The sequence below is a fragment of the Poecilia formosa genome, unplaced genomic scaffold (assembly GCF_000485575.1).
Source record: "Poecilia formosa unplaced genomic scaffold, Poecilia_formosa-5.1.2 Scaffold100, whole genome shotgun sequence".
NCBI lineage: Eukaryota > Metazoa > Chordata > Actinopteri > Cyprinodontiformes > Poeciliidae > Poecilia > Poecilia formosa.
Genome location: NW_006800039.1, coordinates 133,254 through 150,696, shown reverse-complemented (window position 1 = coordinate 150,696; position 17,443 = coordinate 133,254). Strand labels below are relative to the sequence as shown.

The 17,443-nt window shown below is 36.8% G+C and overlaps 1 protein-coding gene and 1 long non-coding RNA gene across 6 annotated transcripts in view; one reads left to right on the top strand and one right to left on the bottom strand.

Annotated features, from left to right (window-relative positions):
* The window catches only part of LOC103142708 (uncharacterized), a 4,244-nt gene extending 3,822 nt beyond the window's left edge, over positions 1–422 (bottom strand). Inside the window, exon 1 of the long non-coding RNA XR_476724.2 lies at positions 100–422. This is a non-coding gene — a long non-coding RNA (uncharacterized LOC103142708). The remainder of the gene's footprint in view (positions 1–99) is intronic.
* The window catches only part of amacr (alpha-methylacyl-CoA racemase), a 22,882-nt gene extending 7,658 nt beyond the window's left edge, over positions 1–15,224 (top strand). For all 5 annotated transcript variants that reach the window (XM_016674777.1, XM_007558877.2, XM_007558878.2 and 2 more), the window contains 3 exons: positions 1,521–1,681; positions 12,498–12,684; positions 13,817–15,224. In XM_016674777.1, the coding sequence (XP_016530263.1) occupies positions 1,521–1,681; positions 12,498–12,684; positions 13,817–14,226 (758 nt within the window). In that variant the 3' untranslated portion in view covers positions 14,227–15,224. The remainder of the gene's footprint in view (positions 1–1,520; positions 1,682–12,497; positions 12,685–13,816) is intronic.
* The last annotated feature ends 2,219 nt before the right edge of the window (positions 15,225–17,443 follow it).

Sequence of the window (17,443 nt, the reverse complement as noted above, 5' to 3'; positions counted from 1 at the left end):
CTTCTTCTTCTTCTTCTTCTTCTTCTTCTTCTTCTTCTTCTTCTTCTTCTTCTTCTTCTTCTATTTGAATTTTAATGGCGGTTGGCAAGAAACCCGCACCTTCTCCCAGGATGTCCTTGGTTCTTAAAGGGAGGCCTCAACAGTGATTGGTGGAGCCGGCAATTGATGACCCAATCACGGTAGGCCTCAGGATGTAGGACAGGACGAGCAGGGCAGCACCCACTTCCAGGTGGAGTCAATCTAATTAGCCACTGAAAACAAACAAACAAACACAGAAAAAGGCCACTGGCCGTAACAGATACGTAAAGAAAAGATAAACAATGACAGCGAAACCACTTTACCTGGAGAAGTGACGTACATACTAGCAAATATTTTTTTTTTAATTTTCTTTATTTTTTTAATTTCCTTTATTTAACCAGGTAAACCCCGTTGAGATCCAGATCTCATTTTCAAGAGGGACCTGGGCAGAAGTCTGCAACACACAGCAACCTGGTTACAAAATAGAATTAATTAATACATATGCACAAGTATAAAACCGTATAAAATAATTTAAAAACGGTGACACTATTTAAAAGAATCTCGTTGCCTGTTTTTAAGAATATGCCTACCATCATTCAAAATTAGATGAAAACTGGGGGGAAAAAAATCAGGGTCAGAGTTATTTTAAGTCGTAGTGTTCTTTAAATAAAAAGAGATTATGCTGTTTATTTTACCAAACAATTAGTAGAGTTTGAAATGATTAAAAATGCCTCGTATCATAAATGAGTTGTATGTATTTAAAGTTAGAACACTTATAATTAAGATGCTTTCAATAAGCACAAAATCACAAGTTGCTCATCCTCATTCTGCACACTCAAGTACATAATTATGAGCTCTGTGGATGTTTCTGTGCTGCAGCGCTAAAAGCTCTGCTTTTCTTTCCCTTTCAAATGATGAACACTGCAGTTGTTCATCAGCCCTGTCTCTATTTTGTAGCACACAGACTGAGTTCAGCTCTGACTAAAAGGTCAATTTAGGGATCAAACCGAAGTGGAGTGCCGTTTTGGAACCCCGTTTATAGGTCCATTATCTTTGGTAACATGAAAATTCATTCATATCTTAAAATACAACAAGCAAGTTTGAATAAAAGCACAAATAACTGACTGCTCAAATGATATTTTAAGAATAAATTAGGATTAGGCTTGAAGACATCGTAGAAATCCCGTTTGGTGTTTTGTGCATGGCCTTTCTTATGTGGCATCCAAAGCAGCAGCAAATATTACAAAGAAACTTTGAAAAATCCTTTTGCAACTACACAGTTATGCTTTTATTATTCTTCAAGGCTCTTATACCAGTGCGATGGCAGCGCAGCATAAGGAGCAGCAAGTCTCAGTCAAGGTTCTTTTGCAACAATTCATGCAGTGAATTCCTCCAGTTCAGTGAAAAACAAAAAGCTTCTGAACAGTATCTGGTTTCTGAACTAAATTGGTCATTATTGTGCTGTAGGTTTTCTCTAAAGAGTTTGTTTAATGTCCATACAGGCCTTTTGTCTCAGCTGGGTCGGAGTGGAGAGAAGCCCTACGCGCCTTTGAATCTGGTAGCAGATTTTGCTGGTGGTGGTCTTACTTGTGCTCTGGGGATCATCTTAGCCCTGCTGGAGCGCACAAAGTCGGGGAAAGGACAGATCATTGACGCTAGCATGGTAAGGAACCCTGTGATTTTTTTTTTAGAACAAGTTTCCATTTATTCATATGACTTCAGTCACTGCTTTATGGAAAAACAAACTTAGCAAACCTTAGAACCACAGTGCAGGTAAGGGGCTGGTTACCAGTGTCATTGTATGAAGATGTTTTAAAAAGTACTTGACAGCAAAGCTGCATGTATTTGTGGTTGAATTTCAGGAAATTCAACCAGAAAGGTGATCAGACATAATAAAGAATCATATATTCTTCAGATGCCTTTTTGGACAAGATGCAGAGCTAATTGTCTCTTTTGTCTCTGTGATGTGATCTGTTGACATCAACAAGCAAAAATGTTTTCTGCCCTGCTGCATGGTGGGACTCTTCTGTCTTGTAAAGTCCCAATTAGCATCGCTGGGTTAAGTTGGACGGCTCATGGTGGAGTTACTTGGAAAAGCCCATCAGAGCCTCATAAGACAGAACATCTTTAAACGAAGCCCAATGGGAGTGAGGTTATGATGCACATTCAATGCAGCTGATGTATTAATGGCTTTAGAAAGAGCCGATTTGAAACAAACATATTGAGCTTCTATGCAAAATAGATTTAATTGATGTATCTATAAGTCAATCACATATTTCGGTTTAATTACAGCATCTGATTCCTTATAATCCACACTTCTTCCAAATTGGGTTGTATTTTATTAAAGCTAAGAGACTAATATACTCCAGGCTTAGTCTGCGGCTCTTATTAGAGTTTCATTGATGTGATAAAATATTTTAATTCATCAGTTTGACTTCTGCCTGAAAATTGATCATAACGGGACCTTAGCTCTTGTTTTCTGAATGCAGATTTCTCTGTGGTGTAGATGTCTGCATGTCGGAAGCACCGATCTTTTACAAAATTCTAGGGAATTGTTTTTGTCAGTGTGTGAAACATTGAAAGATGGGGGGGAAAAAATCTGTAGATGGAACCAGCAGGGTATTGAAACTGCCGAACAGCTGCAATGGAAGATAACAAGGCAAATAAACAGAGCAAAACACCTTTCCTGAAATCTTGTCGGAGAGGAGTCCTTGCAGAAACCCAGCAGTCCACACATAAATGAGACCTCAGAGGGTTGTTGTTGTTGTTGTCCTTGCAAGAGAGACGTTTTGTGCATAGCTGGAAAGCAAAGTTTTCGCCTTCTATAAGACAAAGCGCTTTGTGTTTTGGCTTCTTCAAATTGTTGCTTCGCCTTTACCTTTGGAGGAGGTGGGAGCTGGGATTTGCTAAAGTTCAAACTAGTTCAACAAATTGATGTGAACCTTTCAGGTTCTGCTTCCAATTTGTTCTACAAAGTGGAAACAACACAAATCTGTTGCTTATTGTATTCGGGTCATTGTTATTGACTGATAATCACTTTCAGTTAGGTAAACACAGCTTGTTAAATCATTTAAGACAGCTACCCAATAAAGTGCTTGCTTGAATTCAGACTGGTGCAGGATTGACATTATATGTGACATTGTATATAATAATATAATCAAATTTATTATTTTTTTAAATAATGAAGAAAAAAGAAGTTCCTACTGTAGCTGAATTGATATACAGTAGAGCATTGATTTTTACCAGCTGCAGCTCTAAAACTGCACGTCGTTAATAAGAAACGATGAATGCTGTTCTTTTATTTGCTTTAACTTCACTGACTGTGTTTTTTAAAAAGCTAAACAACCTAAAATCTTAAGAGCCTTCTTTCAGCAAGCTGATCAGCAGTGCTAAGCAATAGGAAAAATCAGGGGCAGAAAATGTTGTAACTCTGACACTTTCTCTGATATCTCATTAAAAGGACTTTACATTTTGTTTTGTTTTTTTTAAACTATATCTTTTTTTAAACTTAGGTATGCGTTGATAGCGACTCATGCCTTCAATCTTATTTGAAGTGTGAAAGCAGAAGCAATTGATTCAATGTTATTTTAAACCTTATAGCTAACCAACCCCACCCCGAATAGAAACTTTTCAGATGTGATGCAGTTAGAAGTGCTTTCTAGTACCTTCAGTTTGCTTTATATTATAATGTCGCTGCTTTTAAGTGTGCTTCGGCTCGAAGTGGGCCCAAGTGCAAAGCCGTCTCTAAAGCTATGCCATTAAAGCGTGCAGTAAGAGGAGTCTAATGTTTTTCCTGTTAGACCTAAATGCAGCCAAGTGAAGAGGCTGGCAGCCAGCAAGGATGTACCATCCGGGCATAAATGAGCAGGGCTGTCGTCTATTCATCCACTTCACGTCTCTGTCAGGTAATTTTCAGACGAGGCACCGTTTGCGAAGCCTTTCGGGCTGATGTGGTGCAGTTCTCTGTGTAAAACAGATGAGAGCGGAACAAACTGCAGTGATTCAGGTGACAGGATGAGATTTAGCTGGAAGGTTTGTCAGCTGATGGACTGAATCATTGTGGTTATGTGGGCAGCTCTGTCAGAGAGGGGGCTGTGTTGCTGAGAATGTAGTTACAGAAGATCGTATTAATTTATTTTCTTGAAATGAGCAGTGAAAATTGAAGTGCATGGAGAACACGCGGGAGAGGCTTTTTATTTTCATTCATTATTGTCTCATTTTCAGGATTTTTTGTGTGTGTGTGTGTGTGTGTGTGTGTGTGTGTGTGTGTGTGTGTGTGTGCTTTGAGTATTGAATTGAACCTAAAATGGGCTAAGTGGGTCAGTGCTGAGTGTGGGAAGTGTTTACTCAAGAGATCAGAAAGTTGTTTTAATGTATAAAGCTTTTGCAGCCTTTATCTTTAACAAATGTCCACATTTTTCTGCGCCCTTGTTTATTTTTGACTTTTTGCCATTTAAGTTAATATTCCTACTTTTTGTTCCCAAGGGTTTATTGTATTAAATATATTTAATTTTTTATTTTTTTGAATCACATTCGAAGAGATATCAAAAGTGTGTGTGTGTTAGGAACTTATTCATTGTTATGTTCCTGTTAACACTTGGCTGTAATGATAAAGCCTTTGCATATTTACCAACCCTAATCCTGTGTAAATGATGCTTTCTATAAATAAAAGGGAAAGTCATAGAATAATTTACTTTTTTTTTTTTTACGTTGCACTGTTCAACATGTAGGACAATTACCTGGTTCTTGTGCCCCTATTACACCATCTATCAGCAAAATAGACATTTAAACATATCAGGCAGACTGGAAGTGTCCCAAATGACTATTGGGTCATGTTGTTGTTATTGTCAGAAAAACATAGCAGGAGACACCATCTGCTAAAGCTGATATTTGGTTCCTACCAGCATTAAATTAACAAGTTGTTTTACTACTTCAACTTCTAAAACACTTGGGGACTGAGGAACATTGAAAAAAAAAAAAAGATTTGAAACTGAGATTAAAATTTAATTCAGTTTGTGAAGACACAAACTGAATTTTTGTGAAAAAGCAAGCACTAAAACCACAATAAATCAACTGGATAAACCTTAGCTGAATCATTTTGCGCTCATCCCACATTCTTTAAAACACACACATACACACGCACACACTTTATATACTATTTCTTTAAATTTTATTTCAATTAAAAAGAAAACATGGAATTCTTTGTTTTTCCAACATCTTTGTCAAACTCTTATTGTCTCCTTCTCACAAGCTCAGCTAAGTGTCTTATGTTATTTATTGTTTTTTTTATATATATATCGTTTCTGTGTGTTTATTGTATTCAGCAGCTTGGGTTATTTTACTTATTTATTTTTTACAATAATCTCTACTAGCTGCAGAGCTACTTTGCTCGTTTCTACAGCTCCTGTATGTCACTGATTGAAATGCGGCTTTAACAGATTTCTAGTAATAAATTTGCAGTCAGATTTCTAGTTATGCAACGTCTTTCCTCTGGCATTTTCAGTCTAATCTGTTTTCTAGCTCAGATGTTCTGAATGATGGTCCTCAGGGCCCACTTTCTGCATGTTTTAGGTCTTTCACCGCAGCCACACACCGGACTTAAATGAATTTGTGATTAATAGGCATCCGTGAACATTCTGGAGAAGGTAATGCAATAATTTAAATTATGTACGGAGGATGGAGAGCCCTGAGGAGCAGGATTAAGGAGAACCTTCTGAAAGCGGCCGTAGGAAAGTCCTTCACGCTAACGCTAATTTGACTTTCTAAAAGATCAACTTCGCTCCGCTCCAACAAATCATTCCTGGGTTTGAGTTGTTGTCAGTGGGGTATAGACACTGTCCTGGTTTAAAAAAAAAAAAAAAAAGAAAAACGTAGTTTTTACGTGAACAAAAACTTTGGTCCATCTGCAGAAAAAAAAAAGAAAAAAGGCTAAATCCATATTGGACTCTCCAGAGAGGCCTCAAACTGAATGTTTTTTGTTTTTTTCCTCAGCCTTTGGAGTCCCCTAGCTCAAAGATAATCATAAATCACTGAGCAGACCACCGCAAAAGAACTGTGCATACAAATCAGTCCCAGAATCTTACAGTACCAGAGGCTGTTTGAAGCAAGGAGATGCAGAAATCCCAGACACTCTTAGGACACTTTCCAAAGCCTGATTTTTTTATGTAAATCTAAAATGCCAAAGGTTTCCCTCTTGGTACTTCTCCTTCTTTGTGGGGTGCAGAAGATAAAAAAAGGAAAGGTGACCTTTCCAGCTCAATTGTTGAGTTAAAGATTAAATTTAACCAGGGATGTGGCTCCACTGGGGTTTTAGCAGAAGCGGAGATTTAGAGCGATGGTGTCAAAACTGTTAATTTGTTTAAGCAAAGTTTAATTTTTTGGGACATTTAGTAGGGCTCTAATTTAAACTTCACCTACAGGCTGTCAGTGAGGAGAGAAGCCATGGGATTATGGATGCAGACATATGCTCCTAGGATTTTACAGATTCAGGCTCTGGCCACTTTATTAGGTACAACAGGAAGAAGAAGTTTTAGAGCACATCACACACTTTTGTTAGGGTAATGATGTGGATATTGGATTTAAAATGAACACATACACTCTTTCGTTGCATATGAAAGAGCGTATACGCTTCACTTGTTCTGAAGTGCAGTTATTAGATTTTGAATGAATTTTCTGGCTGTTGTCTGGCAACAGCGCTTTAAAAGTTTCTAATTGAATATTTTTGGCTCTGGTGATTTATTAATTATCATCATTGTTATTTTTTTTTCAGAAAATTGATTCTGATTAATTGCAGAGCAGACTTTAATGAGGTTTCACTAATTTGAAAAATTGCTTAATTTGTTGAGTTTAAAACTGTGACTGAAAAGTCACTAATTTTGATGCTTGGCGAAAGCATTCATATGCTTCGAACTTTGCCAAATTTTTTCACTTTTAAAGAAGTGGAAGGAAAATGATGGATTGTAAAATAAGGTTTGGTGTGTAATTGTAGTCTGCCACGAGTCGATGCCTTGTGGAGTATTTAGTTTTTTTTTTTTTCATGTAGAGCAGGGCTCTTCAAATCTAGGCCTCAAGGCCATCTAGTAGTTGCAAATTTTACGTAATATTTGTACAGTTTCAAGGTGAATTCTTTCCTTCAGTTTCTTGTCTGCTTGACCTCAAAGTTTAATATTTGACATTTTCACTCAAACCTCTGCTAACTCTTGGTAAAAGATACAATTTCACTTTATTTAATGGAAGCCTTGCATGATCTTAACTTTGTGGTTGCTGTAAGGCTTGTCAGAATGACTCTCCTTTGATAAGTAAGGGCGGGTCGCTGTGTCAGGTTTTTCAGACGGAAACTAGATGCAGCTTCAGACGCAATAAATAACATTTCAGTCTTCTGGACTAAAACTGCTTACCAGAACAAAGTACATGAACATCACACAAATTAAAACGTGTAACAGAAAGTACCACAGAGTACATTGAGGGTCTGCCAAGTGGTCCTTTCTACTTGGTCTTCTCTGCAGCATGTGTTATTCATTGCACCTGGTCGCTGGAACCTTTCCCAGTAGTCACTGTGTGACACAGCCTCCACAAGTCATCCTCCATCACAGCCAATAACAAGATGCAGAAAAGTAAAAAGCAGCATATTTAAGTGGAACAGTATTTAAGAAATAATAAAGTCTTAAAAAAAAAGAGAGAACATACTCATGGTAAATCTTTCCTAAGGTCAATTCAGGGTGTGTACTTACTTAAACATTCCTCCATTAAATTGAAATTAATAAATTATTTTTTCCTCAATTCAGTAACCTTTATTACTAATACTAATTAAAGTTTGTATGGATTTCTGTTTAAAACATAAAAACTGGCAAAAGAGGAATTTCACTTAATTGACAGAAAAGTTCAATGTAAAATGTTTTAGCTTAAAAAATTGAACTAAATTTTGTTAACTAATCTTCAGCACATTGATTTAATTCGAGCTGTTAGTTAGTCATATTTTGTAGACTGTATTGAACCAGTATAAAATCTGTTATTCATCCTAATAAAAAAAAAAATCCTATGCATGCTGCATTGTTTTGCTACTTTGCCAGAGGAAAGTTTTAATTGGGAAACGGACATGAAACGTTGCACGGTGTTGTAGTAACTCCATCATGAACACTGGAATCTTGTTTCCTCACTTCACTATGGACAGTTCTTCATTGTTAGGCTGCAGAACCAGCTGGCGTGGCCACTTTTGTTAGCGGAACAACCACGTTATTATATTGGCTCTCAGAGCCTCTCCATGAAGCCTCCCGTAATCACAGGCTCCAAAAGCGCACACCATCTGCTTCGGAGCTGTCAACTGTGACACATCAGGGCGGTACATTTTTCTCCTCCATTTTTCATCTTCCAAACATCTAGCGGCAGCAGTACACTGTCATTCGTCTTGCTTTCCCACTCAGCCTCCCAGTTCAAACCGCTCGCGTCTTTTGAGGCTTCTGTGCACTGGAGCTTATGTTACAATTAAATTAAGTGGTGGTGAGGATGTAAACATGTATAACTGGCAGTCTGTGTGGCGTATCTAGCCACATGAGCCCTGTGCACACCTGGAATGAACCACCTCCACAATTTTGAAGTTCTTCACTGATTCTGCCCTCGGGGTCACTTTGACATACTTCTTACATTTTTTTTTTTTTTTAATCAAAAGAAGCTCATTTTTTCTTCCACAGACAGCTTCTTTCTCGGAAAAGTCTTTCAGACGGATCCCTGTCACTCAAATGTAATATTCAAATGAACTTTTCACACTTTTTTTTTTTTTTAGCCTTTTAGCACAGTGTCTCATGTCCTACTATTAATTACTGTCCGGTCTACCTTTTGAGACTGTTTTTGTGCCATTTTTCTTTTTCTTTCCACATATATAATACCTACTGTGCAATTCTTTTACATCTTTTGTGTCTTTCTGCAAGCTACTTCTGTGATCATGGTGTTTTATCTTTTTTTTTTCCTCTTCTTGCAAAGTCTCTGTGCAGAATTGCACTCTGTATATATTTTTGCATATTCTCACAGAACATTGCTCTCTTTCATGTGTTATACATACAGTAGTCTACTTTAGCGGTTCCTTTGATTTTAGTTATTTTCATCCAGTGCATTTATTTTTAGCAGGCAACCATTTTGTACACTTTTGCAGTTTTTAACAACGCTCAAGAATAAACATTCCTATTAGCTGGAATTTGCATTCATTTTCTGAATTTAATTTTATTTATTGTAGATTAAACTTGGTAGTAGAAAGTTCAGAAGATGGCATAGTTTTAGAAAATGAATATTTAATTTTTAAGAGCTTTTAGTTTGTACGTTTTTGAAAACTAATTTGCACTTTTCTATTAAGAAATATTTCTTTAGAAGGCCAAATGTTGCTGAGCTGCATTTGCAGGCATTTCCAAGTGCCTTTACTTAACTAAATGATGAAATCCACCCACATATGTTTCCTACTAACAGAAAATGTTGCAGATCATGTAAATGTGTTCTCATCAAATATTATATAAAATTTTAATTTCCTTTAAAACATGTATATTTTCATTTTATTACCAGCATTTTTGGATGATTTCACATAGTGAATCAAAAACGGTTTCTGTGTGTGTCATAATTATCTTTAAATATGGTTGTCAGGATACTAAAATGTCCATATTGATACCAGTACTAAAAAATACTCACTACCATGTGGTTCTTAACACCAATAAATAAATAAATAAAACTAATCTATGGCGATTTCTTAACATTCCATAATCAGAACAAAACCAGTAAGAAGGGGATAATTTAATCCTTGTTTATAAAAACAAATGATTAAGAAGTGACGCCTGTTTGGTAAAGCAGTAAACAAGATATCGTTTAATACAAGTGTTAGTTATCCTTTTTGATTTAGTCATGCAGTTATTCTATTTATGGTTTATTATCTTTAATTTTCCACTTTGTAATTCCATTTATCAATTTGCTGTTGATCCATTTCACTATGCTAGAATGAATTTTGTTTAAAACAAACATGGATCTGAGACAGAGAAACCATGTCTTTCACAGTGTAAACAAGGATCTGCTCCAAGCAAAAATATTTCGCAGCAGCCCTGTACAATTTGTCTTTTTGGTAAGTTTGCATCTTTTCTTTAGTGATAAACTGCAGAAACAGGGTGGGCTTCCACAGGTTCCTACGTCTGTTTTGGCCACATTAGCCTTCAGTGCTCTTTCAGAGGAGTAATTGAAGGAGATCCACAGGTTGTTGAACATTTTCCTGTGTTAATTCATTCGACGGCACAACCGGAGCGTTGCATTGTTTGGAACTTTGCTTATCAAAAGCAAACCCCAACTGGGTAGCTCAGATCGACAGAAAATGTTCATTGAGTTGTCCATGTTGGTGACGCTAATATTCAGGAGGATTACTATTTCACTGCTGCAGATACAGGAGCTGACCCTTTAACAGGACCTGTTTATGTTGCTTCAAAATTTGAGGATTAAATTGGCATCACTTCACCCACTGGGGTCTGAACGCACTTCCTCCTGCTTCCCATCTGCAGAAAAATCTGCGCTAATTCGTCAGTTAGTTGGATCTGTCTGATCCAAACAGATCAACTGAACTCTGAGTGGTTTACTCTGTGCGGTCCGGTGTGCGCTTTTACCAGGATTTATTTTTTTATTTTTTTTATTTTTTTTGCGTGGTTTCGCTTCTCAGAAACAGCCAGTTGTTATGTCTGCAGCTCCTCCAGGACACCACTCTCCTGGGTAACGTGCATTAATGAAATTAATTTTAATAGACAGTGTGAGTAGCTGTAGTATGTTGGATCCAAAGAAGAAGCATACACACACACACACACACACTGCTTGGAGTCTCTCATCTTTTTCTTATTCACAAATGCATTTTTCATGATGAAGACCAGTAAGCGAATAATCCACATTCCAAGTTTTATCCTTGTTTTTGTACAGAGCAAATGTTTCAAGCATGAGTCTGGATTTTTCTTTTTCTTTCTTTTTTTTTCTTTTTTCCTTTTCTGGTATAGAATAATTGTAAGTGCGTTGAAAATCTGACCAGTGTCAGAGCGACCTTCTGTTCTTCTACTAGTTTTTCTTTTCATAAAGCAGCAACACAGTCAGAAAAAAAACTTTAAATTCTCAAGTTTAAAGTAGCTTTCTTTCTCCCCCCAATTCCCCCATGTTTCAGTCGTCATACAATAGATATATATTTTTTTCCCTTTTAGTTTCAACAAAGCAAAAAGTGGTTTGGGTCACATCAGATTTGAACGTCTAAAACAACCTTTTGAACAGCAGAGAGATGGGTTCTTGTGTTCCTCATTTTTTTCTGTTCAAGCTGCAACTTTTGCAATGAAGGGCACTTTTTTGATGAGTTCAGACAGGGGTAATTGATTACCATCAGCAATAATAGTTGTGATAGATATCCTGTATTCAGCTGCTGCTGTTCTCGCTTAACAACATTTTGAAATCTAACGGATGACATTCAAAGCCGGCAGATTTATCAGAGTTGTCAGCCATTACTGTTTGATCAAGGTGTTATTTATTCTGCGATGGCAGGAAAAGCTTTGACTCAGCATCCTATTGTTTACTCTGCAAACAACAGACTTTCCATTTGAAGATTGAAACAAGTTATCACTTTTTAAAACAGTTTATTGCATTGAAAAACTGTTTTGCTTTTCAAATTAGTTACAGTGTCTATTCAAAAAGAGATGGAGCAACATATGTACATTTTAAAAAGGCCCAATCGAAGTTGAGAACCAAGTGATTTTTTTTTTTTTACAAAGTAAAATGAATTGATCTTGGACATTAGTAAAGCTTTTAGAGCCATAACTTATAAAGACTTTTAGCTGTGATTGAAGCAACAGTTTTTCTTTTTTTTTTTTTTCCTAACCCTATTTTTAAGAGCACTGCAAAATATACCAATTCCAGACTTATTTTACGATTTCTGACTGAAAGAACACCTCTACTTGTTTCTCTCCATGAAGTCCTACTAACCTTCAGCTGATTTTTTTAAGTAGAATGTTTAAAATGTCAGCCTTTAGATGAACAAAGCTGGACATAGCCCCCAAATGTTTTAAAAAAACATGTGTACTTTGTGTTGCAGTTCATAACTGTGTACTTCTTTGTGTTTTCCTGTCACATAAGTTCTTAAAATACACCAAGTTTGTCTCTTTCCTAAAGCCCCCGCATGGTAGTGGCAGCATCATACTATGGGGAGGCTTTTCTTTAGCAGGTCTTGGGAAGTTGTTTAGAGTTGGTGGGAAAGACAGATGGTGATAAATACCACAATTAGCTTGTGTTGGTATTTTACATTAAGTAAAATACATTATTTGTGATTAAAATGTGGCTCTGTGGTTCTAAATACTTTTTACTAGTGACTTTACGTGAATAATGCTAAATTATTTTACTATTACTTGCTGCAGACCTTCATGCATCAGTGATTTTTGTAAAAATACATCCTGTAAATTGAAACGTTTATAATTTCACGCTGTCTTTGTTGTCCTCAGGTGGAAGGAGCAGCATTTACAGGTTCGTTTTTATGGAAGTCTCGTAAACTTGGTTTGTGGAGTCGCCCCCGGGGAGAAAATTTGTTGGACAGCGGAGCTCCCTTCTACGACACGTACAAGACTCTGGATGGAAAATACCTGGCTGTGGGCGCCATAGAAACAGAGTTTTACAACCAGCTGCTTAAGGGTTTGTACTAAAATCACTACTAAGTTTATGCTACAGTCAGGACGAAACGTTTTGGCAGTGACACAAATGTGCTATTCTGTTGATTTATAATTTCTGGATTATATTTTAGCTTGTTTCTGTAGATACTATTTGAAAAACATTCGTATTTATATAAAAAGAAAGCGTGTTTTGTTTTACAGCATTTTTAGACCTTTTTGGGGGACCACAGATTTTCAGTAGGATTAAGAACTTCAGAGTTTCTTGGATCACAGATTTAACATTTCTGTGATCCAGAAATAGATCACATTTCAGAGTCACATTTGATTGTTAAGCATCTGAGAACTGAGCAATAAAATAAAAACAGTATCAATTGTGTATCTTGTCTTGTACCTATCAATGTCTTTCAAAAAGTAATGAGAAATCAGATATTTAAGTTATAATCCCCCAAAAAAGGGCATCTTGCATCACAGAACATGGTGCAAAAGTTTGTCTTAGATTTATCCACCCTTAATTTTGTTGAAGATTTGTTTTAACCCCAGATATTTAATTTGGTGAGTTGCTGACCTTTTGATGTGAGAGTGAGCATCATGGTAAGATGAAAAGAGCCGTCTGATTCAAAAAGAAGATTCTAGCATTTTGAGTCTGGGAAGGGATTTAACGACGTCTCAAAAGGAATATAAAACCAGCCATTCCTCTGTCCAGAAAGTAGTAACAAGAAAAGAACATTCAAAATAATTGCAAGTCGGGAAGCAGACTGTAAAAGACTTGCACAATATTTTTTTTCTTTTTTAGAGAAAACTCAAAAAACATGTCTTGTGAATTGCAATTATTTTGAAACTTGTTTCAAAATATAAGCAACATTTTCTGTAAGCTCAAGAGCTTCTCCATACCTTTCCATTACTGGAAAATAAAAAAGCACTTTCCATGCATTGTGTAAGAATCCTGGCACAAAGGTTGTTTCCCTACAGTGTTATAGTTGTTTTATTTTTTTCTGTGTCCAAATAATTCCGTAAACATTGAAAGATCCTGCTTTCAGATATTCACACTGATCTCACTCAATTTTGCTACTGTAGTCCTGGCTATTTCTCTATTCAGCCTTGTTTATGGAATTGCATCAGTATTTTTTGTTTGTTTGTTTTTGTTTTTCTCTCAGGCTTAGAATTAGACGCTGGAGAGCTGCCTCCTCAGATGAGTTTCAGCGATTGGCCGGAGCTCAAGCAGCTCTTCACAGAGCGCTTCGCCTCAAAGACCCAGGCGGACTGGTTGATGATCTTTGACGGAACCGATGCCTGCGTCACACCTGTGTTGTCTTTGGACCAGGTGAGCTCTCACCCTCACAACCGAGAGAGAGGCTCTTTCATGAAGGACTCCAGCGGGGAGGAGTTCCCCCGGCCAGCTCCGGTTCTGTCTCGGACTCCCGCTGAGCCCTGTCTCGCTTCCGACCCGGCAGTGGGAGAACACACGGTCGAGGTCCTGCTGGACTACGGCTACACTTCAGCAGAGATAGACGAGATGTTGGCAGCCGGCGTTGTGCAGTGCAGTGCTGGCAAGGCAAAGCTGTAGGAGAAGGTATCAGTAGATCTTTGATGGTCAAGCTGAAAAACGGAAAGGGGGAAATTTTATTTTAGTCATTTCAGTGAAGATGAAAAATTAATTATTGTGTGTAAGAGCCACAAAACATTAACAAAAGGCAGGGAAGACTTTTTTTTGCGTTTGAGGCTGAATCTAGGCTGAACTTCCTGAGTAACCTGACATAAACACTCTCACTTGTGAAGCGAGTGTGTCTCGACTTAATGGTGTTAAGGGCTAGGCACTGTTCCCATAGGTTACCTGGATATCTCTTTAGTTTTTTTTTGTTCTATAATTGAAAATAAATATGCTATTCTACAGCTATACCTCACTTTTTATTGCCTCTCTTACCTCACGCCGTCCTGATGGCTGATGTATTACCCAGCGCAGGGTCAAAACATGCCAAAAGAGATTTGTGGGCCCGGCCTGAAAGACCGTAAAGCGGCAACAACACAAATAAATAGAAAATTTTTTTTTTTTTTTCTCTGGTGTTCTCTTTGAGCTTCTAGGTTTGTCATCCTAATGTGTGATGTCCACCTACTCTGTCTGCGTTATGCAGCAGGTCTCGGTATCAGATCCGTTGCAGATTTATTGTCCTCTCAAAACCAATTTAGATACAGCAGATACTGAACTTCTCCACTGAAGTAGGACCATTGTTACAATGGACTGACTGTGCTATAATTAGAAGAATGTATCTGTTTTTTTTTCTGGAGCTGAATTGATTGATTGGATTGATTTTATCAAATGTTTTGATCTGTAATTATTTAAATTTAGAGATGTGTAGTCATTTTATTGTCTGCATCACTTATTTTTTGCTAAAGTCACCAGTTTGTTTAACCTAATTGATTGTTTTTAACTCATTGATGATTCTCATAGAATTACTGTCAATGTTAAAAAAAGGATCTCTTTTTTGTGTTAATTGTTTGACACCAGAAGTTTAAATTTATACAATGGAGAACATCACAAATAAAACAAAAATATATCATTCAAATTGTAGCATTTTGTGGAATTATTTTAGTGATTAATAGCAGAAATATCTACGAATTTTATGAATTTTATGATCTGTCATGGGCAAGCTGTGCAGATACAAATAAAAAAGACTCGTCATCAAAAAGTCTTAAGACACGCCTGTAATGAAAAACAACAGCCATCACGGGCTGAGACCAATAGATGGAGTCAAGGTTTTTCTTGAGAAACTAGGGGAATGTTTTATTTGTAACTTACAGCTCCAGCTTCACATCGGCACTGCATGTTTTTGGACACGAATCCATGCATGAGGCTGCATATCAGTCAAAAAGAAAAGGAAAGAAAAAAGACATTAATCTCAGATCACCTTGGGATTTAACTTCTTTAGTATGTATACTTTAAAATAAGTACATTTATTTATTTAGTTCTTCGAAAGTTCTTTTCAGTAGTTCTTTTGATTGGTTTTTGAACCTGATAGTGTCACCTTGTACTAACTATACTCTACCTGTCACTTTTTATACCTCAAACTCGTGTGTGTGTGCGTGCGTGTGTGTGTGTGTGTGTATAGAGTTATATAAAACACAGACAGAAGTAACGTAGCACGAGAATTGCACTTACCAGCCATAAAATTATGAGGTTACGTAAATCACAGATGACTAATATGAACAAAGTTCCTGAATAAATGAAAATGGGACAGACATGGTGGTATCTGGTAATGATAGCTGTACAGCAGACAGCAGGTCATAAGAGACCAAATTATGGCTATCGTGCAGTTTTACAATTTCTGCTATATTTTTAACTGCAGCAATGTTTTTTTTTGTGCTTCAGAGAAATGAGCTGCCACAAAGTCAATGAAAAGCAAAGATAACAAAAAGCGATGTTTCTAAGACTTTACAGCAGAAAAAGTTTTTTTCCCCTGCCTTTAATTTAGCGTATGAGTTCTCAGTCAAGAAGTAATACGTAGCAAGATTAGGGATATCTGTAAACTCATGAAGAGTAAAAAATTGTATGTCAATATATTTAAACGCACAAAGCTAAATAAGCAAAATGACTCAAGGCTGCCATAAAATATTAATGAATTACTCCAGGGTGTACATATGTTTTTACTTTTAATTTGCTTGCTTGTTAGCAGCTGTGCAATCCGGTTTGAAATGTAAACACACTGTAAATTGATCGCTGCACAAAACCCACGAGATGGTGAACAGCAGGGCTTAAGCAGGTTTGAACATAAGGAGGGCAGGATGAGTACAGAGTGCTCACTTTGTCATTTTTAACATTTCAATTATTCAAAATGTAATTAAAGTTTAGTTTGAAATTACTTTCATTTCAGCTCCAATTGCTCACTTGTTTCTCTTTTGCTCAGTGAGCTTTTGTCTTTTTCTTTTCTGTATTTTCTTCCCAGTTGATCACCTGTGGAAAAAGAAATTCCCTAGTCGAGGATTTTTGAATTTTTCTTTGGTATACCTTGGAAAGCTATTGTGAAACATAATGTAGACTCACTTTTCCAGCCCTTTGTGTTTTAGATGTACAGGTTGATAAGGACAGCAGTGCGGTGTGAGATCAGAGCTACAGATGGATTCAAAGTTCAAGGTTAGGATTATGTTATGGATGAACTCTAAACCCTTTCCTGTTTAGTGAGTTTCCTGTTAACACGTCATCAGAAGCTGTGCTTTGCTCACAGAAGCAAAAATGTTGTATAAAAAGAAATAACTTGATTTAAAAGTATTACTTTTGTGCCCTTAAAAACAAAATAAATATTAAAATTCAAACAGCATTTCCTCAGAGCTTCACCTGTGTTGACAGAAAACAAGAGATCCTATTTAATATTTGTCCTAAAGACTTCTTCAGTTTTTGCTTTTGTTTTAATGTTACAAAGTCATATAATCAAGCATATGTCGACATCCCACAGAGAGAATGTGAACACAAAAATCTGTTTCATTTTATTAGGGCTTATTCATGAAAAGATTAAACAAGATAATTGCACAATACATTTTAAGTAGAAAAAACAATTTTCTAAATTATTATATCCTTCTATTGTTACTCCTTTGTTTTATTTGTATTACATGTCCACCCACTAGGGGCACTGTTATGCCAGGAGCATATGTTATTGGTTTGTGTTCTTCGGGGCTCTCTGTCTGGCTGTTCGGGAAATGCACATGGCGGAATAAAGTTGAGTAAAGAAACGAGTTATTTTTACTGACTAACATTGGTAGCAGAGGATGGTTAGTAACTACAGAGTTCCGCC